Source organism: Moschus berezovskii, chromosome 22, assembly GCF_049115385.1.
Source record: "Moschus berezovskii isolate FMDL1 chromosome 22, NW_MosBer_1.0, whole genome shotgun sequence".
Taxonomy (NCBI): Eukaryota; Metazoa; Chordata; class Mammalia; order Artiodactyla; family Moschidae; genus Moschus; species Moschus berezovskii.
Window position 1 is genome coordinate 5172730 of NC_142481.1, and position 25910 is coordinate 5198639.

General features: G+C 41.0%; 2 protein-coding genes across 2 annotated transcripts in view; both read right to left on the minus strand.

Moving 5' to 3' along the window:
* The window catches only part of LOC148774294 (uncharacterized), a 42256-nt gene extending 25862 nt beyond the window's left edge, over positions 1-16394 (minus strand). Inside the window, exons 1-3 of the mRNA XM_088830488.1 lie at positions 16355-16394; positions 14404-14484; positions 6399-6506 (exon numbers count right to left, since the gene is read on the minus strand). The gene's annotated coding sequence lies outside the window, so the exon portion shown is untranslated. The remainder of the gene's footprint in view (positions 1-6398; positions 6507-14403; positions 14485-16354) is intronic.
* Positions 1683-16393, minus strand: LOC129546425 (uncharacterized). The gene is made up of 4 exons (XM_088830489.1): positions 16355-16393; positions 14404-14484; positions 11195-11321; positions 1683-6632 (listed from the first exon to the last, which is right to left on the minus strand). Exons 2-4 carry the CDS (start codon positions 14416-14418, stop codon positions 5158-5160), a joined length of 1617 nt encoding a protein of 538 aa, XP_088686615.1. The 5' UTR covers positions 14419-14484; positions 16355-16393; the 3' UTR covers positions 1683-5157.
* Positions 16395-25910: the final 9516 nt, after the last annotated feature.

Genomic DNA, 25910 nt, shown 5'->3' on the forward strand with positions numbered 1-25910 from the left:
GCTACATGTGGAAGAAAAAAAAAAAGCAGGGAACAATGGGTTTTTTTGGTTGTTTGTTTGGTTTTCAGCCGCACGTCATGCCATGTGGTATCTTAATTCCCTGACCAGGAATTGAGCCTGTACCACTGGCATTCGAAGGCACAGTCTTAACCACTGGACCACAGAAGATCCTCTCTCCAATTTAAAAGGGAACAGCTGTTATCTACCATGGTGGTGGTGATGGTAGTTTAGTCGTTAAGTCGTGTCCTACTCCTGTGACCCCTGGACTGAGGCCCACCAGGCTCCTTTGTCCATGGGATTTCCCAGGCAAGAACTACAGTGAGTTGCCATTTCCTTCTCCAGGGAATCTTTCCAACCCAGGGATTCAGCTCACATCTCCTGCATTGGCAGGTGGATTCCTTACCACTGAGCCACCAAGGAAGCCCTTTGTTGTCTACCATAGATTATGGAAAATTAGTTTTATTTCAGAACACTGCAGACAGTGTTACTGAAGTTAACTCAATGAAAAGAACAAGGGTAGAGAGTGCTTGACAGGGATTCAAATATGCACACTGTTTTTGCATTTTGATATTATTTTGTTTTGAATGTATCACTTTTCATATCTAAATTAATGAAGGAATGAAACTTCCTTGGTGGTCCAGTGGCTAAGATACTACATTCTCAATGCAGGTGGCCCAGGTTCAATCCCTGGTCAGGGAACTAGGCCCCACAAGCCACAACTAAGACCCACCAGAGCCAAATAAATAAATAAAAATAAATATCAAAATAATTAATACCCACCTGCAATGCATGAGACCCAGTTCTCCTGTTTCCTGCATTGGCAGGCAAATTCTTTGCCACTGAGACACCTGGGAAGCCCCACAGCAGTTACTATATAATTAATATGAGTCTAATCTTAAAATATATTTGGAAGTGATGTTAGAATATTTCCCAATTACAAGCCTCCTGTATATTTCTCACATTCAGGTAGGATGACATGGTTAAAAAGCATTTCAAAATGGATTTTTGATTCCTTGCCCTGATACTGGAATCAGAATAACTATATCAAAATTGGCAGTCCAGTGGTTAGGAATTGGCACTTTAACTGCTGAGAGTGCAGGTTCAATCCCAGGTCAGGGAGCTAGGATCCTGCAAGCCACATAGAATAGCCTCCCCCCTGCCAAATGTGAATTATTTAAATGTATTTAGAGTCCGATAGAGCAGAAAGGAAATAAATCTATGACTTAGAAAACATAAGGGCTTTAAAAAGTTTTGCTTGGCAATTCAAACATGAGGCAGAGTCATCATATGTTATGTGGAATATTATACTCTCAGGATAAAGAACAAAGTCTTTTGATATAATCTCTCCCTAATGTCCCCCTTTGTTTTTCTTTGTTCAAGAGAGAAATATGAAATTAGAAATTTCACATCTTTTATTAAAATTATGGTGGCCATTTAATGCAAATGGCTACTAATATCAGAAAATAATGACTAGGATTATTATTTCATGAAAATGAGACAAAATCTAAAATCGAAAAGTGTTTTGCCTCTCAACCTTCACTCTTCTTGGTCATTCAGCAGCCATGTTGCTGTGAGGACACTGAAGACTAAGTGCTTATGGAGGATGAACAGGCAGAGGACTCATCACATCCCACGTGGCATCTTCGGGAGCTTCCTGTTTGGTGAGAATGATAAACCTACTTCTTTCAGTTACTGTTTGCCAAGTGGCCTCTCAGCCACGAATAAAAACTATCCTACCCAAGAAACAGAATTACTGTTCTGTCATGGGTGTAGAATGGAGCATTACTGAAAGAATCCTAAATTGAAAATGTGTATTATAGCAGGGGAAGGAGAGAGTGGAATGAATTGAGACAGTAGCATTGAAACATATACATTAACACGTGTAAAACAGACAGCTAATGGGAAGTTGCTGTATAACATAGGGAGCTCAACCCCAGTGCTCTGTGACCACCTAGAGGGTGGGATGGGGTAGGGGAGGTTCAAGAAGGAGGGGACATATGTAAACTTATGGCCGATTCACGTTGTCGTATGGGAGAAACCAACACACCACTGTAAAGCAATTATCCTCCAAATAAAAATAAATTTTAAAAAATGTTGTTGATTAAAAAAACTTCATGAAGACATTTCTTCACTGATGAGTTAGATCTGTTTAGCACATGTTGGAGAAAATTCACAATGTGTGAATAAATCACACTGTGAGAATTTATGACAAACATTCAAAATGCTTGGGTGAAATGTAACAGAGTAAGGAATTTGGTGCCACAAATACTATATGATTACATGTTTATCAGACTATTTGACTTACTGTTCTATGAGCCTACCTATACAGAACACTTTGCACTGATAAAAGTGCATTCATTTACACACCTGTCAGTTGAGAATGGTTTCAATCACTGGATATCTAGCGGGAAATAAAATCAATACCCTGCCTTCAAAGAGCATATTGTATAGGGGAAAGTCACCAATAATTAAATCATATACGATGGTGTTAAGTACTATTAAGGTGTGCATGTACAAAGATGGAGTGACAGGGTGCCCTAAATTAAACAATGTGTTCAGAAAATGCTCATATAACAAGAAGATGTCTGAATAAAATCATTCATTAATTCAAAGTATGTGCCATGCAAATACAAATGGAGACCCATGAAACAAAGGATCTAAGTGGCTTCTGGCATCCTGGAACATAGGGCTTTGGCTCATTTTCCATTTCTGATCTCCAGAACCGTAAGAGAATAAACTTGTGTTCCTTCAAGTCTCTCAGTTTGTGATAACTTGTTAACAGTAGAAACAGGAAATTTAAGGAAACAATGCACGTAGAGAATCAAAAGAATTTATACAAATTTCTAGAAAAAAGTATAATTTGCAAGGTGTCAGGACATAATGTGCAAAATTCTATTGTAATTTTATATGCATGCAATTTACAAATGGAAACTGAAATTAAATATAGAATACAATGTTTGCTCAAAAAGAAGAAAAATGTGTAAATCTAACAAAATAATGACTTTTATGCTTAAAACCTACAATGGGAAGGAACGAAATCAAAGACAATCGTCTATTTAGGTCATCTGAGGGAAACATATGATATTCACCAAACTGTTAATAAAACATACCAGATTAATTGACTGGAAGACACAACATAGAAGTGATATTAAAATATTCCAAATTGACATACAGGCTTAATGCATTTTCCATCAAGATTTTTGTAGATTCAAACAAGATTATTCTAAAAATAACAGAGAGAGAACTAGAAGAGCTGCTGCTGCTGCTGCTGCTAAGTCACTTCAGTCGTGTCCGACTCTGTGCGACCCCACAGACAGCAGCCCACCAGGCTCCCCTGTCCCTGGGATTCTCCAGGCAAGAATACTGGAGTGGGTTGCCATTTCCTTCTCCAATGCATGAAAGTGAAAAGTGAAAGTGAAGTCGCTCAGTCGCGTCTGACTCTTAGCAACCCCATGGACTGAAGCCTATCAGGCTCCTCCATCCACGGGATTTTCCAGGCAAGAGTATTGGAGTGGGGTGCCATTGCAGTGGTTGGAATCGCCCCACATGATCTCAAGATTTCTAATATAGTGACAGGAATCAAGACTGTGTGGGATTTGTGGAATGACAGACGCAAAGACCAATGGAACAGAACAAGGAGACAAGAAATAGCCCTCCATTTTTCCCAGATGGCACAGGGGTAAAGAATCCACCCGCCAATGCAGGAGACGCAAGAGACGCAGTTTCAATCCCTGGGTGGAGAAGATACCCTGGAGGAGGAAATGGCAACCCACTCCAGTGTTCTTGCCTGGGAAACCCCATGGACAGAGGAGCCTGGTGGGCTACAGTCCGTGGGGTCACAAAGAGTTGGACACGACTGAGCACACCACATAGGACATTAACCCTTGAACAGCACAGGTTTCAGCTGTGTGGATTCAATTATATGGGCATTTTTTCTAATAAACACTATTACAGTACCACAGGATCTGAGGTCGGCTGAATCTGAGGATGCAGAACCATGGATATAGCGGGATAGTATTAAATTATACATGGATTTAGAACTGCTCAGGAGACTAAACCCTAACTCCCTGCCTTGTTCAAGGGTCAAGTGTACTTCCCATTACTTTTTGACAAAGGTACCCAGGCAACTCAGTGAAGGAAGGCCTGTTCCACACGTGTGCTCGTCAATGAAATATTCATAGTACAAAAGAAAATTTCTCCATTTAAACTTTACATCTGTCACACATCGGCAAAAAGTTAATCAATGCTCTAAAATAAATTATGGAACTTTACACTATAAGAGATTTAGGGGAAATGCTATAGAACAAAAACTTCAGAATCCGGAACTTGATACAGAGTCCTTAGACATGTCACAAAAGCGTGACCCAGGGAGAATACACAAAAGCCTTAAAGTGAAAAGGGTTTTTGCCCTCAACTTTCAGCCTTCTCAGTCATAGAGCAGTCATGTTACTATAAGGTGAAGATTAAGTACTCATGGAGGTTGAAGAGGCAGAGGACCCCATCACACCCCACATGGCAGCCTCTGGACTTCCTGTTAGAGAATGATAAACCTCCTACTACTTTCAGTCCCTGTTCTCTAGGTGGTCTGTCACTCACAAATAAAAACTGTCCTACCTGAGCAATAAGATTATTGTTGCACATCCATGGCATTTGTGAGATAATCTTGAGAATGAGTTAATTAATAAATTCCTCCTCTTAAGGCCTGACCACAATAAAATACATTTATCTGGTTTCTATCCAGAATGAATTTTCCAATGAAGCCTAAGATGTGGATACCTGCTAAAAGCCTTGTCGTATCACTGTATTATTAAAGTCTCTCACCAGGATGGGTCACCTGATGGTAACTCAGGCTTGACACTGAAGGATTTGCCACACTCATTATATTTGAAAGGTTTCTCTCTAGTATAAAGTATCTGGCAGATCTCAAGGTATGAACTTGGACTGAAGACTTTGAGATACTTAGTACATTTGTAAGGTTTCTCTCCACTATAGATTATCTGATAGAAAATGAGGCTTGCAGGCACAAAATCTTTGGCATATTCATGACATTTGCTTAGCTTCTCCCTACTATGAAATCTCCAGTGAATTGTACACTGTAAGTTTTTAATGAAGACTTCCCACATATGTCACACTTACATAGTTTCTTTCATGTATAAATTATCTGATACTTAGTGAGGGTTGAGAACTCAGTAAAGGCATTTCAAGTTCATTACAGCTGAAAGCCTTCTCTACATTATGTATTCTCTGATGAACTGCAAAAAGTGAATTTCGACTGAAGACCTCCCCACACTCATGACATTTGTAAGGTTTCTCTCCCGTGTGAATTCTCTGATGCTTTCCAAGGTTTGGCTTTTGAGAAAACAACCTGCCACACTCATTACATTTGAAAGGTTTCTCTCCAGTATGAATTCTTTGATGACTTTCAAGATTTGAATTTCGACTGAAGACCTTCCCACACTCATTACATTTGTAAGACTTTTCTTCAATATGAACTCTCTGATGCTTTGTAAGGTATGCTCTTTGATTAAAAAATTTGCCACACTCATTACATTTGTAAGGTTTTTCCCCAGTATGAATTCTCTGATGACTTACAAGATTTGAATTTTGACTGAAGACCTTGCCACACACGTTACAGTTATAAGGTTTCTCTCCAGTATGAATTCTTTGATGACTTGCAAGATTTGAATACTGATTAAAGACCTTGCCACACGCATCACATTTGTAAGGTTTCTCCCCAGTATGAATTCTCTGATGTCTTCCAAGATGTGAATTTTGACGGAAGACCTTACCACACTCATTACATTTGTATGGTTTCTCTCCGTTGTGAATTCTCCGATGAATTCTAAGGCATGAATTTTGACTAAAGACTTTGCCACATACATCACACTTACATAATTTCATGCCTGTATGGATTACCTCATGTGTGGAGAGGTGAGAGCCACGATTAAAGGTTTTGCCACACTCATTGCATCGGTAAGGTCTCTCTCCAGTATGAATTCTTTGATGACGTTTAAGGGAGGAATTTTGACTACAGACTTTGCTACATACATCACATTTATACACTTTCTCTCCTGTATGCCTTATCTGATGTCTACGGAGGGATGAGCCGTGATTAAAGGTTTTACCACACTCATCACATTTGTAAGTTTTCACACGAGTGTGAGTTGTCCAATGACTTACAAGGTGTGATTTTAGACGAAAAACATTGCCACATATACCACACTTATATAACTTCTCTCCTGTATGGATTAGAAGGTGTCTACTGAGGGAGGAGCCATAATTAAAGGATTTACCACACTCATGACATTTGTAAATATTTTTCTTAAATATATGCAGTTCATCTTGAAAGTTTAACACAAGTCTATTTTTAATTGGCTTCTTTCCTGCATTCCACCTACCTTGTTGATCTCTTCTGTGAGTTACATTTTCCTTATTCATTACAGGCATTCCTTTGTAATTTCTTTCATCATTCTTCCACTGACACCCAAAGTCATCTTCCTGGATTTCTGTGAAGCAAAAATATTTCACTTCAGGGCTTTCTTGTCTTTCCAGTGTCACTGTTTGGAATGCATCTCCTCTATCACTGCTTGCTATTGGTTGTAATTTCTTGACCACATGTATATGAGAGATATCTACAAGATACAAAGAACCATAAGGTGTATTATTCAGTACAATTCATGAATAAAAGTGTAATGTTGAATATATGATATTAAACCAAATGTAGGGAACTGCCTGGCAGTCCAGTGGTTAGGGCTCTGTGCTCCCATTGCAAGGGGGATGGGTTTGATCCCCAGTCATGGAACTAAGATATTGCACAGCATAGTCAAAATAAAATAAAACAAACCAAAAGTACTACTTATGCCCAATAAGGTTATGAAACTTCCGAATCATGACCTTAAAAATTTTAGGAACACTAAAGGAATAGGACTCTTTACTAAAGAAAGAGTGATTATATGTAAGGTGAGAGTATGAGATGGTTGGATACCATCACTGATTCAATAGACATGAACTTGGGCAAACTCCAAGAGACACTGAGGGACAGGAAGGCCCGGCATGCTGTCCATAGGGTTGCAAAGAGTCAGAGCACAACTTAGAACAATAACAACGACGACCGCTGAGTTCTAACACCCTGTGACAAAAACATTCACACTAGACAAATGTAGGTTAACTCTCAAAGGATATTTTGCCACTATGACACCAAAGCACATACCAATTAACAATACATATACTGTGGTCTTGCTAATAAGGAGACAAAAAATATTATACTGTACATATATTCTGTATTCTATGTCATACAAATAAAGGCTAAAGACCACACAATCCACTGTAATGTACATAATCCAAAAAACGTATCTAATGAATAACTAACTGGTAGTATGGAATTACAAAATACAGCATATAAAAATGGAAGAATTGGTTAACACAATTTTTCACAAAAAAATTTTCTGAATGTCTGCTATAGAGCTATGTACCCATCAAGAATATGCATTTTACAACATTAACAAATGGTACATGTCAGTTGTACTCTATAATAAAAGCAGAAAAACCATCATATATTAATTACAATTAAGAATTAACAAACAAAATATTGTAGAGTTATGTAACCTAACAGCAAATAAATAAAGTCATTCCCAGCCTTCACAGAACACTTAAAATTCTCCAGTTCAATGGCTCTAATAAGATATGTAATAAAGAGCAATTTGTAAATTTATCATCTAGGGTCAGACACAATGTTGATTAGCACAAACTGGAGAGGAAAAGCATACAAGATGTGATCCAAAATAGTATTATAATAAACATGACAGAATATTAATATAACTATTTATAAAAAGTTACTTTTCAGGCTTCCGTGGTGGCTCAGTGGTGAACAATCTACCTGCCAATGCAGGAGATGTGGGCTTCACCCCTGATCCAGGAAGATCCCACATTCCTCAGAGCAGCTAGTCCGTGTGCCACAACTATTGAACCTGTGTTCTAGAGACTGGAAGCTGCAATTACTAAAGCTTGCACACCCTAGAGCCCTGCTCCACAGCAAGAGAAGCCACAACATGAGAAGGTCTCACACAGCAGCTAGAGAGTGGCCCTGCCCTCCGCAACCAGAGAAAAAGCACATGAAGCAATGAACAGTCAGCACAGCCAAAAATAAATACATAATTTTTTTTAAAAAAACAACTTTTCAAGCATGATTATAAAACATGCAAGAGTCTAAGCCATCAAAGAGCACTAATTTGTTTCAAAAGGTTCGATTTTAAAAGGCATGAAGTAAATCAACACAAGTTTTCAAATCACAGGTTTGACTAGCAGATTTCTATGCATGACCACAACTGATACAGAAAGTACTCAGAGACACAGGATTTGAACCGAAACTTCCAAATAATAACAACATATTCTAAAGCATGACTGCTCGCTCCAGCAGTACAGATTACAAAATATTAAAACAAATACCAGGAGTTTAAAAAGAATATTCCAAGGGAGACACAAAAGAAGTCATCCACGTAACTAATAATGTTATTTAGCCACCCTTCCTGAAAATGGTTTTTCTAAGTCTTCACAGCTGCACATAGTGATTTTGGTCGTGTCATAAGCAAGTCGTACAACAGAAAAAGAGGGACTATTTTTACACTGAGTGATGTGGAAGGTGGAATGATGAGTGCTGGGGAAACTGGGATGAAAATGATGATTTAAACATCCGAGCAAATGACAGTCTTCCCATCCACATAAAAGGACCATGTGAAGAAAGGTCCGGAATGAGAAATGGCATGAATGGAGCACCAGGTATATGCATATGTGGGAGCACAGCCAGTGACTGTATATCTAGGTGAATATAACTGTACCAGACAGCAGCCAAGATGGCGGAGCAGACGTATCCTATGATCACTTCCTCTCACGAGCACCAAAATCACAATAATCTGCAGAAGGACCATCACTGACAAAGACCAAAATCTACCAGAAAATATCTGCTACAACTAAAGCCATAAAGAAAGAACCCCAACAACACAGGAGGGAAGGGGCAGACCCATGACACAATCAAATCTCATACTTTGTGTGGGTGACAGACAAACTGGAGAATATTTACATAACGCAGTTTCTCCCACAGAAGCCCCACATCAGACCCTCCAGGGCAGGGGTCCGACATCAGGAAGAGGAGAATGTGAATAAAGTTTTTCTGGGATAAACTCCTACATCATTTCCTCTGGCTCATAGGGGATGGTCATTAGTATCCGGAAACAAGACTGACACCGTGTCCTTGAGATAGGCTTTCGTGACAGTACTCAAAGCCAAGAAAAGAAAAAAAAAAAATGGGGAAAGACCCATCAGTGAGGCTCTCATGATACTTTCTATCTCGTATCCTACAACATACTGACCAATCTACTAAGTAGCTTCAAGCGGTGACTTAGTACATAGCAGGAAAATATTATAACACATAAGGAAAAGTATTCTCCATCAAACATTTTCTGTTAGTAAATCCACCCCACAGAGAGTACATATGGAGCTGTCCACTACAAGTGGATTAAAACAGTAAGGAAACTGGATAAAATTATAGACTCTAGGAATATCTATTTCAAAAGCAAGTTTCACACTCAAGATTATAAACTTTTCTACTTGAAGGCAAGAATGTGCTAGTTATTTTTCTATTTCTCCCAGAGCCTAGTGAAAGCCAATAAGTTAATTATTTATTTATTAAGTTTATTTAATCACACATACACACAAAATCCCTCAAGTTTCAAAAGGTAAAATCATGCAAATGAAGAAGAATATGGATACTGATTAGGTACAGTCATAGAAGATCCATAAAAGATTGGAAAAAACACAAGATTTGGTGAAGAGATGAAACCATGCACTCAACCCAAGATGCCAAACCAAGAGCTTGAAAGATACACATATTTCCCCCATGAGGAACTAGGAAATAAAAAAAAAAGAGGATCTCTTTGTCCACTGTCTTTGTAGTTTTGTCATGTAAAAATTATGCAAGACCCAATCTACCTCCCTGTCTCACACATCCCTGAAGTGTGTGGCAAAAATCAGAACAGAAGAAATGGCTGCAAAATCTAAACAAGGGGAGAAGACTTGAGACAACAGCTCCATGAAGGTGCCATATGGAATCAAAAAGCATGTGGTTTTGATTTTGATCAAAAGGCATTTTGATCAATGCCTTCCCATCTTCTGATTAGATCTTTTAAGAACACAAATGGGGATGAAAGAGAGAAAAGCCCAGGGAGTGAGTCTGGAAGCATCAACTCTTATTTATATAGACTGAGAACTGAGCATCCAATGAAATTGAGTCGAGAGAGAGAGAAGTGAAAGAGGGTAAAAAGACCCTTTTAAAGCAACCCTCTTCACGGTGCTCAAAGTCAACCAACAACTAGTTCACAGGGACCAGATGGCAGGGTGTAGCTTTTGTTTCTGGTGGGGCTCCACTAGAGGGTGAAAGAATACACTCTACATGTTGAAGAACAGAATGATAACCCAGGAGTAAGAAAAATGTGCTCTCAGCATTCACAATAAACTGTTTTCGGAAAAGAACTCTCCCACGTGGGTAGAGTTACCCAAAGACCAGTAATACGGCCACTTCCTCTCTGCCCTTCTGAGACCTGACCTGTGCTCAGACTTTTGATACATTCCCATTCTCTCGGTGGTTTGCTCTTTTCATGTCACTCTTCACAGGCTAGGGCTGTTCCTCTTGTTCCAAGATGGAAATAATATTCTGATCAGAAATGGAAATTTCTGCTTCTCAAAAGAATGAAATGTGAAGAGCTGGGGCTTTTCTAGCTCTTTGTTCAGGTGACGAGTGAGGACATTGAACGTGGGTCTGAAAAACTCTTATCACAGGTTGGTCCACCACTTGCCTCCTACTGAATGCAGAGGAAACAGTGTAATATTCGGATAATGAGCTTTCTTCCAAGAAGTAGTGGAGCAAAAGCACAGGGGCAGAATAAAAGAAAATTTGATATTTTAAAAGTTTGCCCTCAGCCTTATAAGTTCTGGAACAATGCCTGATGTACCATGAGATGGATTAATCATTTGCAGAAAAGCTAAGCTTAAACTCATGACACCACATCATGAAATTTTTCATGTCTGAATCAACAGGGATTTAAGATCAGTCAAGCAAAAAAGGGCCTCCCAAGGGGCACAGAAGGGAAATGCAATGATACCCAAGGACAGACTCCAATTTCTGAAGCAAAGTGATCCTCACCCACAGAGATCAGGTTCCTGAGGGTCTCTACCATCACATCCATGTAAAAGGCCCTCTGAGCAGGGTCCAGGCATTCCCACTCCTCCTGAGAGAATTCTACAGCAACATCCTTGAAGGTCAACTGTTCCTGAAACAAAAACATCTCATCAAAGGGCCATGAAGAGAGTTATTTTTGCACAAAGTGAGAAGAGGAGAGAGGAGTAAGGATCCATTCAATTGAAGTATGTATTCTGACAGATCCAGGTAAAGGTATCTGGAGCAAATTATGCGTCTGTAATTTTTATTTCTTATCCCTTTTCATAGAGATTATGATATCCTCCATACAATGTCGGTTTCTCACTTTTTCTGGAAACAAACAACCGAGAAATAAAATTCAATAGCAGGTGGTCTATGCAGAAATGTTATCTATTATGTTTTACACACCATGTGATATTCAATCTCTACATGAGCTACAGCACCAGTGGGATCTTCAGAGATGGCTTTACAGCAAGGTCAAAATCTGCAATTATGACGATTACAAGAGCAATGATTCGAAGGGTTGGAACACTTCCTATATGCCAAATCTCATTCTTAATAAATTTTTTACATGTATGAAATTGCTATAAACGTAACAGTTCATTAGAGACAATCTCTTCCCATCTTACAGAGGAGAATACTGTGCCAGACACACTTGGAGACACTTGACTTGGGTCATGAAACTAAACAGCAATATCAGAACTCAGAGGGTTGGCCTCTGGAATTGAAGCTAAAGAATCAAACGGTTGAATAAGAGAAAAAGTATTAAAGGCACACTGACAGAGGGTTCGCTGAAAAAATCTGAAAGTTCACGGTGAACAACATGGAAGAGCATAAAAGATCATCATATATGTGGGCTCACACACAGACACATAAGATGTTAGTAATCTTATTGCTATTTAAACCATTAACATGATAATCTAAAAAATTTTTTTGAGGTCAAGGATTATATTTAAGATATAATTTCAAGTGTAAAGATGGGTTTGAAATATGATGTTTTTATTAAAACCATGGAGTTGTATTTCCACGCACTCACACACACACATGTAAACACACAATTACTTGAAAAGACAGGAGTTCCCTGATGGTCCAGTGGTTAGGATTCAGTGATTTCACTGCCATGGCCCTGGGTTCACACTCTCGTCGGGAAACTAAAATCCCACAAGTGGCTTGGCTTGGTCAAAATTTAAAAATATATATATATATAAACATTCAACTAGGAGGCTTTCCTTCTCGGATCAGGAAGAAGGCAAGGATACACACTTCTGCACTACTGTCCACCGAAGTACAGAAAGCCCTCATCAGAGACATTAGACAAGAAAAAGAAATCAAACTTATCCAAACTGCAAAAAGTAAAATTATCTTTTTTTGTAAATGACAAATTTTATGTGTAAAAATAGTAAAGATTCCACAAGGAAACCGCTACATCAAAAAATAACTCTAGAAAAGTTGCAAGATACAAAAGTCCATGTGCAAAAATCAGGTAAATTTCTATACATAATGGTAGTGGTGGTTTAGATGTCTGTGTGCTCAGTCCCTCAGCTGTCTCTGAGTCTTGTGGTCCCATAGACTATAGCCCACCAGGTTCCTCTGTCCATGAGATTTCCCAGGCAAGAATACTAGAGTGGGTTGCCATTTCCTTCTCCAGGGGATCTTCCCAATCCAAGGATAAAATCCAGGTCTCCCGCATTGCAGGAAGATTCATTACCGATTGCGGTACCCGGGAAGCATATACACAACGAACAATGTCAAAAGAAAATTTAAAAAGAATCCTATTTCGAAAGCACCAAAAGGATACAACATTTCATAATAAATCCAACAGAGGTGAAAAACTTGTATACTGAAAACTATTAAACATTGCTAAAAGTTATACAAGGAGATACAAATAAACTGACATCCTATACTCTTGGATTGAAAGACTAAATATTCTTAAAATGAACTTATTACCCAAAGTGTTTTATAGATTCAATCTAATCCCTATCAAAAGTCAAATGCCAATTTTGGTAGAAAATGTAAGTTATTACGCTAAAATTCATAGGGAATCTCCAAGAATCCCAAATTGCCAAAGAAGAAAGGAAGGAACCCTTATAGATTTCAAAACATATTACAAAGTAATCAAGATGGTGCGGTACTGGCATAAACACAGATACATGAAGCATTGCAAGAGAACAGAATGCTCAGAATTGATTTTCCATATAGGCAAAATGCATTTTCAGTGGTGCCAGGACCATAGAATAGAAGGAAGACAGTCTCAGTAATAAATGGTGCTGGGAAACTGGGTATCTACCGATAAAAGTATAGAGCTGGAACCTCACCTGTACCAAAATGAGAAACTTCTATGTGTCAAAGGAGGCAATCAACACGGTGAAAAGGTAACCTCCAAGGACTGGAGATGATGAAAATGGACTAAGAATCCCCATGTTTCAGAGATTGATTTCATAGTTTAAAATCAAAGGAATGAAACACTCTATCACTGATACCTCTGAACTTTTCATTCCATTCCCAATCATCATGATTTTTAAATCACCCATGTACCCATTTAGCTTCTGCCCAGTCACTTCAGTTGTGTCTGACTCTTTGCAACCCTATGTAGCCCGCCAGGTTCCTCTGTCCATGGGATTCTCCAGGCAAGAAAACTGGAGTGGGTTGCCATTTCCTTCTCCAGGGGATCTTCCTAACCCAGGGATCAAACTTGTGTTTGCCTGCATCTCCTGCATTTCAGGGAGATTCTTTACCCACTGAGCCACCTGCATTAGCTTCTAATGCAGTATAAAAAGCCAGAACATATTTGCCGTAATTAGTCTGTTTTCAAAAATGCACCAGGCAAAAGTGCACATTAACACCTGACTTCCATGTGCAGCTTCTTTACCCTGGGTGACAGAGAGCAGACAGCACATCCAGATGGGCCCTAAGCAATCCCTGCTGCCCAACAGCACTGAGACCCCATCTCCAACCCGTGGGTGAGAAGCCCTGCCCAGGACGGTGCCCAGGGGAGCCTCCTCACAAGGGCCAGGTCACAGGGTCATGGGGAGACGGGATCTAAGTGGAGAGGACAGGCCCTGAGGGAAGGCCCTGAGTCAGTGTGCGTGTACAGGAGTCAGACAACACACTTCAGAGTCAGACGCGATTATCCAGCCGAGAGAAGGGCACTTCAGGAAGGACAGACTGAGAATCAACTGAGAATATGACCTTACCTGAGAAACAGCCATTCCTGACTCCTTTTCTTTGCTCTTCCAGGCTTCTTCCTCAGTCTAATTGAGTCTTTAGAAGTCAATCTTGAAAGGTGAAAATAGGCAGTTTAATGCTTAAAATCAACACACCCCCTTCCTGTGCCCCAAACACACACACACACACACGGAAGACCCCACCATGTGGAACAGTCCTCTGCTGCACACTGTCTCAGGAGGGACTCAGAACAGTCAACTCCTACAGAGAGATCAACAAGTCAGTTCCAACACTTTTTTTCAGTGCTTGATAGATCTCTGAAGATCAAATAGCGTAGGGTATCCTTTTTTTCACTAAATATATTTGTTTTTAGATTATTTTCCACTGGACGTTATTATAAGATATTGAATATAGTTCCCTGCACTGTACAGTAGGTCTTGTTTAACTATTCTATATATAGTAGTGTGTATCTGTTCATCCCAAATTTCTAATTTATCCCTCCTCCTCCTTCCATGTTTGGGAACCACAAGTGTGTTTTCAGTGTCTATGAATCTAGTTCTGCTTCGTAAATAAGTTCAATTGTACCATTTTTTTTTAGATTCCACATAAGAAGTGATATCATGTGTGTCTGTCTGATTTACTTCACTTAGTGTGACAATCGTTTCTACCTACACTATGTGTTTCCACATATTATTATCCTGTCTCCCTGTTTCTATATCTTTCTCTTTTTGTTCCCCTCTACTTTCTTGCTGTTCCTGCCCTCCTGTTTTCTCACACCTGTCTCACTCCACTCTGCAAATCATTCCCTCTCTTGATGCTCCTTCTCTAACCTTTCTGTCTGCCCTACATCTCTATGTATTTCTGCCTCTTTCTTCCCCCTTCTCTGCTTCCTCTGTGCCCTTCAGTTACACCCCTTACCAGTTACACTCCCTTCCTCCCCACTCTCGGGCACCTCAGGTGGTGATGCTTCCTTCTGGCTCTCTCTCCCTTCGCTCTTGCAATCAATAATTTTCCTCTCCTTCTCTCCCAATCACCATGATGCTTTGAAGGCTATGGTTCCACCTTTTATCCTCTCCTGGACTCTGTGTGAAGGGCCTCATCATTGTTGCCACCCTCCTACCAGTAGATCCAGAGTCCCTCTCCCTATGTCGCTATCCAATTCCTGGAGATCTGGCATTTTTAACTTAGTTTTCTATTTTATTCACTTTCTACTTTCAAGGCGTAATCACTTTCACTTTACTATTTACAAGTCCCTGTCTGTTCCCACTGGTTCTCCCTCATTCTTTATCCTTCTCAATTTTTCTGTCTCAGTCGCTCTGTCTGCTTCTCCTGATCCTCCTCGCCCCTGTATTTACGAGGATGACGACTGAATAAGACGCCCGCGGACTGAAAAAGACCGTTTGGAACTCTGGACCGAAGAACACTGGGCGTCACAGAGACGGACCACGTCACCACCTCTACCCTGGGTTAGGGCTGACCAGGAGGGGGGCCCTGCAGGGCAGGACGGGCCTGAGGAGACGCGAGGACTGAGGAGCTCCGAGCGAGGGGGGTCTCAGGAACGGGGCGGACTCTCCAGAATCCCAGCACCGGGGAAAGGACGCGGCCTCTCCGGGAGCGGGGCGGCCGGCGCGTCCTCCAGCGGCCGAGAGGGCGAGGCTGGGGGGGCGCGAATCCACCTCGCGGACGAAGACTTTACATGAGGCGGAAGGCAGAAATAGTAAAGGGTTTCAAGCAGGAAAATGTGGAAAGGCGGTATCTACGTGGTCCGAAGGCAGAAAAGCCAAGGGCTTCGGTACTAGCCCTAGAGAAATTGAAAACCCGAAGGGAAACGGTTTACGAACTCTTTTACCACTGACGTCTCGGTTTACATGGCGAGTTGGGGCGTGAGAGGGAATTTAAAGACCGCAGTGACTCCAAGACCCTGAAGATGGAGTCAAGGCACCGCAAAGCACAGACTTAAGCTAGCGAAGAGAAACTTACGCTCTGCAGAGTGACCTTCGTCCCAAGAATTCCGTTTCCGGGTCTGCAGAGAACTGCGCATGCGCGAGGCGAAGAGGCGTGGCTTCCTGGGCGGGGCCTGGGCGGAGCGCTAGCGACGGGGCGGTGGCGCGGGGGGGGTCCAGATCTGAGCCTGGACTACCCGAGAGCAGAAAAGGGGGTGGTGGAAAAGCAGGTGGGTCTCAAGCTCCCTCCCTGTCCTTGCAGGCTTATTTGAAGTTGCAGAGAGTAACAACTTTAAGGTAAAGTTTGCATTTCTGTGGGCCAGTTATGTCCGAAAGTAACATAACTTTCAACTTGTTCCCTCTGAACAAGTTGAAAACGGTTTAAATAAAAGGTATTGTTTTTGCCAGCAGGCTGCTGTCCTGCCCTGCCAGTGAGGCTTAAAGACAATTCAGGATTCTGGAAATGTGGGTCTCCCAGGGTAGTTGACATAGGACAGTAGCTGGATGCAGAAACATTTTGTGCAATTAGAATTAATTTAAGCAGTTTAAGGAAACAAGAACTGAACTTGTCTCTGTGTTACACACTAGTATGAGAAATACAAAACTCTCCCTATGTTGTATGGTCTATTTCATAGTGAAGAATAGCTTCTCTCCTATCTATCTTTCACTGCAGAGGCCAAATTAAACACTGTTCAGTTCCAGAGACAAGGACAAGATCTGGGATCTGATACTGGAGTACTAAGGGAAGTGATAATTTAGATTATTAACCATGGCTTTAAAAAGAGCAATATGTTTTTTTAAATTGTTTTAAATTTTATTGTTTCTCTTTTTACTAATGTGTTTTAATTATTTCCCTCTTTAAAACCAACTCTACAGTGACATATAAGAGCTATATAAACAGCTCTTCATGCAATCACATACATGACTGTATAAGTTTAAGGTATACAGCAAAATAGTCTGATTTCCCTATATTGTGAAATGATTACCACAATATGTGTAACTAGCATCCATCATTTAAGACAGATAAGATAAACAGAGAAATGGAAATAAGAGAAATTTTTTTCTTTTGATGAGAACTGCTTTATTTGGTAAAATAATTATTCTGTTCCACACTTAGACGCTGAATTATCTTCAAATGCTTTTGAGAAAAGCTTGGTTACATCATAATATAATTAAGTCAATCATAAGTAAATATAATGCAATATGAAGTTCATTATATCTTCACTCTGAGAGTAATTAATATTTACCTTTTCTTCTTAAGCCATAATGTATTTTACATCTTGGTGTTCTATTGCTGAGAGTTCTATCAAATCTGGTTAACAGAGCCTGTAAAATATACGATATTCAGAAGACATTGGGATTTATTTTCATCTAAAGAATATTAACTTTGCTATATTTCTGAGGGCATTTATTGGGGAGGTATATTCTGTTTAATGTAAAACCTAAAGAAACCAAAACTAGATTATCAACTATCTAATAACTTCATATCTACTCTCAATATTTTGATGGCAATGTGTCATTAAACATCTACTTACAAAGTAGGTTTTCCCACATCCCTACAGGTGGAAGGTTTCATCCATAGAAAAAACGGCAATCAATTGACATGATGTTTACATAGAGATATTAGCATTTGGGGGCTTCCCAGGTGGCACTAGTGGTAAAGAATATGCCTAATAATGCAATAGGTTGTAAGAGACTTGGATTTGATCCCTGGGGGGGGGAAATCCCCTGGAAAAAGAAATGACAACCCAATTCTTGCCTCAGCAATCCCATGGACAGAGGAGCCTGGGGGGCTACAGTTCATGGGGTTGCAAAGAGCTGGATGCAAATTAGCAACCAAACAACAACAAAATTTCAATGTATTTTGTGTATTGTTTTTGTGTTCTGACATCTTGAAAATTATACCTTCCCGTGAATATTTTGTAGATCCTTTTGATTTTCTACATACACCATTTCATTAAATTTCCTATTGGTGTTTTAACAAATTACCACAAACCAACTGCTTGAAAACAAAACGGATTTATTCTCTTAAATTCTGGAGTCCAGAATTATAAAATGATTTAAATTACTACCCAGGTTAGAATTGTTTTGTTTTGTTTACTTTCGTGGGTTTCAGAGGCCATGTCATCCTTTGGCTCATGACTCTTTCAGTTAATTAACGATTTTGTTCAAATATCTCCTTATCATATCAGCATTTCGTAAACAAGTTGTTTAAATTACAATTCTCGCTCCATCATTGTACCCATACAGTTTCATGCTGCAAATCACCATCTTATCTTTTTCTAAGACAATTTTTAATGTTTATTTTTGACCCCTCTGAGGCACGTGGCAATCTTAGTTCCCTGACAAATAACGGAAGCTACGTCCCCTGCATTGGAAGGGCAGAGTCTTAACCACTGGACCAACACAGGGGAGTCCCACCATCTTATCGTATTTAATTATTGCGACCTACCAATGTAAAATATGAGCTACGTAAAGACAGTGCATTGATTTTGCTCCATGGTTGAAATCATTCTAGAGTGACAGAATAAATGAGTGCACTCTATCAGTGCAAAGAAGGTTCTCATAAGTCAGTATATCAAATTGTCAAGTAAACCTATAATATCTGGGACTTCTGGGGCGGTCCAGTAGATAAGAATCCACACTTTCAATGGAGAGGGCGTAGGTTGGATGGTCAGATCCCTGGTCAGGGAAGTAAGATCCCTTCGGGCATGACCAAACAAAAACAACAACAACAACAAAATCCAAAACGTGTAATATTTGTGGCAGCTGATTCCTTACTCTGGTAACATTTCAACCAATTTTTCTGAACATTTGCCATATATTCTCCTGCTTTACTTTGTTCACACACTGATTTTTAGGCAACGTGTGGTCCACATCTAACTCATTAACAAAGGTATGTTTTCTTGAAGCTTTCGCAAGCCACAAATTTTTAAGCTCTGGTTCTGAAAGGCTCCGTTTTTCCATTATACTCCTATCAAAAAATAAAACCAAGGCTTCCCAGGTGGCTTAGCTAGTGACGAATCTGCCTGCAATGCAGGAGGACTGGGTTGGGAAGGTCCCTTGGAGAAGGGAAAGGCTACCCACTCCAATATTAATTTTTTAGGGACTTCCCTGGTGGCTCAGATGGGAAAGAGTCTGCCTGCAGTGCGGAGACCTGGGTTTGATCCCTGGGTCAGGAAGATCCCCTGGTGAAGGAAATGGCAACCCACTCCAGTATTCTCACCTGGAAAATCGTATTGGACAGAGGAGCCTGGCAAACTATGGTCCATGGGGTTGCAAAGAGTCGGACACACTGGGTGACTTCACTAAATGAAGTAGGAGGTTTATCATTCTTACTTAAAAAGAAGTCCAGAATGTGCTGGGTAGTGGGGGGATGGGTCCTCTGTCCTAAGTATAAGCTAGTTGTCTTAAATGACCACTATAATTTTAATAAGAAAGGAGAATTTCTGAATTTCATATTTATACCTCAAGAACAGAGAAAGGTAATGGGAAAAGATGTTAGGAACAAATTTGTCAACTTTCTCTGATGTTTATCTTGAGAGTATAGTATTCCATGTGCCACGTGGCCACTCTGCCCAGTGAGGCAAATGAGAAGCTAAATTTAGTACCTCAGGGCTTTTCAACTTATAGATTTATTTACTTTCTGCTCTGTCTGTGATAAGAAGTCCATGGAATTCTCTAGGCCAGAATACTGGAGTGGAATTGCACTCCTCTCACACGCTAGCAAAGTAATGCTTGAATTCTCCTAGCCAGGCTTCAACAGGATATGAACCGTGAACTTCCAGATGTTCAAGATGGATTTAAAAAAGGCAGAGGAACCAGAGATCAAATTGCCATCATCCGTTGGATCACTGAAAAAGCTAAAGAGTTCCAGAAAAGCATCTACTTCTGCTTTATTGACTATGCCAAAGCCTTTGACTGTGTGGATCACAACAAACTGTAAAAAATTCTTCAAGAGATGGGAATACCAGACCACCTGACCTGCTTCTTGAGACATCTGTATGCATGTCAAGAGCAACAGTTAGAACTGGACATGGAACAACAGACTGGTTCCAAATTGGAAAAGGAGTACATCAAGCCTGTATATTGTCACCCTGCTTATTTAATTTATATGTAGAGTACATCATGAGAAATGCTGGACTGGACGAAGCACAAGCTGGATCAAGATTGGTGGGAGAAATATCAATAATCTCAGATATGCAGATGACACAACCCTTATGGCAGAAAGTGAAGAAGAACTAAAGAGCCTCTTGATGAAAGTGAAAGAGGAGAGTGAAAATTTTGGCTTAAAACTCAACATTCAGAAAACTAAGATCATGGTATCCAGTCCCATCACTGCATGGCAAATAGATGGGGAAACAGTGGAAACAGTGACAGACTTTGTTTTGGGGGGCTCCAAAATCACTGCAGGTGGTGAATGCTGTCATGAAATTAAAAGACGCTTACTCCTTGGAAGAAAAGTTATGACCAACCTAGACAGCATATTAAAAAGCATAGACATGACTTTGCCAACAAAAGTCCATCTAGTCAAAGCTATGGTTTTTCCAGTGGTCATGTATGGATGTGAGAATTGGACTATAAAGAAAGCTGAATGCCGAAGAATTGATGCTTTTGAACTGTGGTGTTGTAGAAGACTCTTGAGAGTCCTTTGGGCTTCAAGGAGATCCAGGCAGTTCATCCTAAAGGAAATCAGTCCTGAATATTCATTGAAAGGTCTGATGCTGAAGCTGAAACTCCAACTCTTTGGCCACCTGATGAGAAGAACTGACTCATTTGAAAAGACCCTTATGCAGGGAAAGATTGAAGGCGGGAGGAGAAGGGGACGACAGAGGATGAGATGGTTGGATGGCATCACCAACTCAATGGACATAAGTTTGAGTAAATTCCAGGAGTTGGTGATGGGCTTGGCGTGCTACAGTCCATGGGGTCACAAAGAGTTGGAAACAACTGAGTGACTTAACTGAACTGAACATGCACCTGTATGTCCTCCCCTAATTTCTCAGTCTCTGCATCAAGGCAAGACCATGAGACCAATTTTGCTGAATATCTTTGCACGGAAGTATTTCATTACTCATCTGAATAGCAAAATCCACAATTCTTACACGTCACTATGTCATACCCAGCATTTCCACTTTTACAAATACCCCAAAGACATTTGAAGCCATTTACCCACATAAACATCTTGTAAGAGATTTTTGATAGAAGTATTTTTTATAATAGCCAAAATGTGGAAAGAACCCAAAACTCCATCAAAGGTAAACAAAACTGTGGAATGTTACTACTTCTCAATAGAAACGTATGCTGCTGCTGCTGCTGCTGCATCACTTCAGCCGTGTCCAACTTTGTGTGACCCCATAGACGGTAGCCAACCAGGCTCCCCCGTCCCTGGGATTCTCCAGGCGAGAACACTGGAGTGGGTTGCCATTTCCTTCTCCAATGCATGCAAGTGAAAAGTGAAAGTGAAGTCGCTCAGTCATGTCCGACTCTTAGGGACCCCATGGACTGCAGCCCACCAGGCTCCTCCATCCATGGGATTTTCCAGGCAAGAGTAATGGAGTGGGGTGCCATTGCCTTCTCCAGAAACATATAAGGCACTGATAAAACTTCCAACATGGGTGGCACTATGAAAACATTATGTTAAGTGAAAGAAGGGAGAAATAAGACTTTCTTTTTTTCTTTCTTTTTTTTTTTTTTGCCACACAGTGCAGCATTTGGGGATCTTAGTTTCCAGACCCAGGGTGGAACCCATTCCCCAGGCAGTGGAAGCCAGAGTCTTAACTACTAGACAGCCAGGGAAGTCCAAGGCCGTATATTATATGACTTAATTTATATGAAATGTCCAGAATAGCCATATCTATAGAGACAGAAAGTAATGTTTGCTTGTGGCTACAGATAGAATACAGAATAACTGCTGACAGACAAAGGGGTTTTGTTTTTGTTTTTAGGGGGAGGCCTGGCATGCTGTGGTTCATGGGATCTCAAAGAGTCGGACATGACTGAACAACTGAACTGAACTGATGTATGATGACATTATTGTGGTTGGACAATATTAGAAACATACTAAATCCTACTGTATGGTACTCTTGATAAAAGTGCATTTTATTGTATGCAAATTATGCCAGTAAAAAGTCTCAGCTGATATCGCCATAGTCTCCCCTCACCTTCCCCCAGACAAAGGCAGTTTCATGCCTTTATTCTCAGTTCCAACAGCTCCAAAGACTGCATTGTCAGGACACAGCCTTTTGACACAGAAAACTGGGTGCACTCGTGTCCCACACCTACTTCCCCAAACACACACCCAGGAGTGCCAGGGTAGCCCCCGGTCGCAGCTGCAGGGCACACTCCATGCACACAGTGGTACACAGGCCACTGGGCTCGCAATGCCACACCAGCTCACTGACATGAGTCGCCTGACATGAGTTGTCAGGCAAAATTTGCTGTAACCAATATGCATGCTCTTTATTTTTCTTGAAATGAGGTCCCTACTTCCACAGAGGCATTTATCCATATGCCACAAGAGTTGTTTGCTATTGTACCGGATGCCTCCTTTCTAAGCTGGAAAGGGCCATGTCATGAGACTAAAAGTTCTTTGGCCAATGAGTTAAATGATCATTGTGAAGCTGAAATTTCTTTGAAACGAGGAAAGATTCCTGATCACTTGTTTTCTACCTCTGCCTCCAATCCGTGGGCATAAAACTCTCCCTACAAAGGCGAAACCAGAATGACGTGTTTCCTCTGAGTTCTTGTAAGGCAACGCTTTAATGAAACAGACTGATGACAGTTCTTTTTGATTATTTAAAGCAAATAGGATAGTGAATACAGCAGTAGCACTCTTGTCTACATATTCTCCAGGTGTCAAGGCAATGAAGCTTTCCTCGTAGCTCAGACGGTAAAGAATCTGCCTGTAATGCAGGAGACCAGAGTTAGATCCCTGGGTGGAGGAGATCCCCTCAAGAAGGGAATGGAAATCCACTCCAGTGTTCTTGCCTGGAGTATCCCATGGACAGAGGAGCCTCGCGAACTACAGTCCATGAGGTCGTGGAGTCTGACAGGACCCAGTGACTAACACATGCACATCAAGTCAATGAATTGTCCAGGCATAGAAGTCGTTTCCAAAACTTACACACATGGAAGTGTAACCTGTAAGCCCCTCACGTAAGTAACAGCACTATGGATTCATTCAGTTGCACAGAGCAACCTTTTTGGCACCAGGGACCTTGAGAGATGCCGGCCCAGGCGGTGCAGACGCGAGAGACGCCAGCCCCGGTGGGGCGCAAGCGACCACGCAAAGAGGCGCGGCTGTGAGGAGCTACCACACGCCTGAGGCCGAGAGGAGCTACCCCACATCCAATAGGCGGTGGCTGTGTGGGCGCAGGAGGGCCAAGAGGAGCTACTCCACGTTCAAGGTCAGGAGGGGCGGCCTTGAGGAGATACCCCTCATCCAAGGTAAGGTGCAGCGGCTGCACTTTCTTGGAGCAGCTGTGAAGAGATATCCCACGCCCAAGGTAAGAGAAACCCAAATAAGATGGTAGGTATTGCAAGGGGGCATCAGAGGGCAGACACACTGAAATCATAATCACGGGAAACTAGTCGATCTGATCACATGGACCAGAGCCGAATGTGGTCCACTGGAAAAGGGAATGGCAAACCACTTCAGTATACTTGCCTTGAGAACTCCATGAACAGTATCAAAGGGCAAAAGGATAGGATACTGAATGAGGAATTCCCCAGGTCGGTGGTGCCCAGTATGCTAATGGAGATCAGTGGAGAAATAACTCTAGAAGTAATAAAGGGATGGAGCAAAAGCAAAACCAATACCCAGTTGTGGATTTGACCAGTGATAGAAGCAAGGTCCGGTGCTGTAAAGAGCAATACTGCATAGGAACCTGGAATGTTAGGTCCATGAATCAAGGCAAATTGGAAGTGGTCAAACAGGAGTTGGCAAGAGTGAACATAGACATTCTAGAAATCAGTGAATTAAAGTGGACTGGAATGGGTGAATTGAACTCAGATGACCTTTATATCTACTACTGTGGGCAGGAATCCCTTAGAAGAAATGGAGTAGCCATCATGGTCAACAAAAGAGTCCGAAATGCAGTCCTTGGATGCAATCTTAAAAACGACAGAATGATTTCTGTTCGTTTCCAAGGCAAACCATTCAATATTACAGTAATCCAGGCCTATTCCCCAACCAGTAATGCTGAAGAAGCCGAAGTTGAACGGTTCTATGAAGACCTACAAGACCTTTTAGAACTAACACCCAAAAAAGATGTCCTTTTCATTATAGGGGACTGGAATGCAAAAGTAGGAAGTCAAGAAACACCTGGAGTAACAGGCAAATTTGACCTTGGAGCACGGAATGAAGCAGGGCAAAGGTTAATAGAGTTTTGTCAAGAGAATGCACTGGTCATAGCAAACACCCTCTTCCAACAACACAAGAGAAGACTACACATGGACATCGCCATATGGTCAACACCGAAATCAGATTGATTATATTCTTTGCAGCCAAAGATGGAGAAGCTGTATACAGTTAGCAAAAACAAGACCAGGAGCTGACTGTGGCTCAGATCATGAACTCCTTAATGCCAAATTCAGACTTAAATTGAAGAAAGTAGGGGAAGCCACTAGACCATTCAGATATGACCTAAATCAAATCCCTTATGATTATACAGTGGAAGTGAGAAATAGATTTAAGGGACTAGATCTGATAGAGTACCTGATGAACTCTGGACGGAGGTTCGTGACATTGTACAGGAGACAGGGACCAAGACCATCCCCATGGAAAAGAAATGCAAAAAAAGCAAAATGGCTGTCTGAGGAGGCCTTACAAATAGCTGTGAAAAGAAGAGAAGCGAAAAGCAAAGGAAAAAAGGAAAGATATAAGCATCTGAATGCAGAGTTCCAAAGAATAGCAAGGAGAGATAAGAAAGCCTTCCTCAGTGATCAATACAAAGAAATAGAGGAAAACAACAGAATAGGAAAAACAAGAGATCTCTTCAAGAAAATTAGAGATTCCAAGGGAACATTTCATGCAAAGATGGGCTCGATAAAGGACAGAAATGGTATGGACCTAACAGAAGCAGAAGATATTAAGAAGAGGTGGCAAGAATACACAGAAGAACTGTACAAAAAAGATCTTCACGACCAAGATAGACACGATAACGTGATCACTGACCCAGAGCCAGACATCTTGAAATGTGAAGTCAAGTGGGCCTTAGAAAGCATAACTACTAACAAAGCTAGTGGAGGTGATGGAATTCCAGTTGAGCTATTTCAAATCTTGAAAGATGATGCTGTGAAAGTGCTGCACTCAATATGCCAGCAAATTTGGAAAAAACAGTGGACACAGGATTGGAAAAGGTCAGTCTTCATTCCAATCCCAAAGAAAGGCAATGCCAAAGAATTCTCAAACTACCGCACAGTTGCACTCATCTCACACGCTAGTAAAGTCATGCTCAAAATTCTCCAAGCCAGGCTTCAGCAATATGTGAACCGTGAACACCCAGATGTTCAAGCAGGCTTTAGAAAAGGCAGAGGCACCAGAGATCAAATTGCCAACATCCGCTGGACCATGGAGAAAGCAAGAGAGT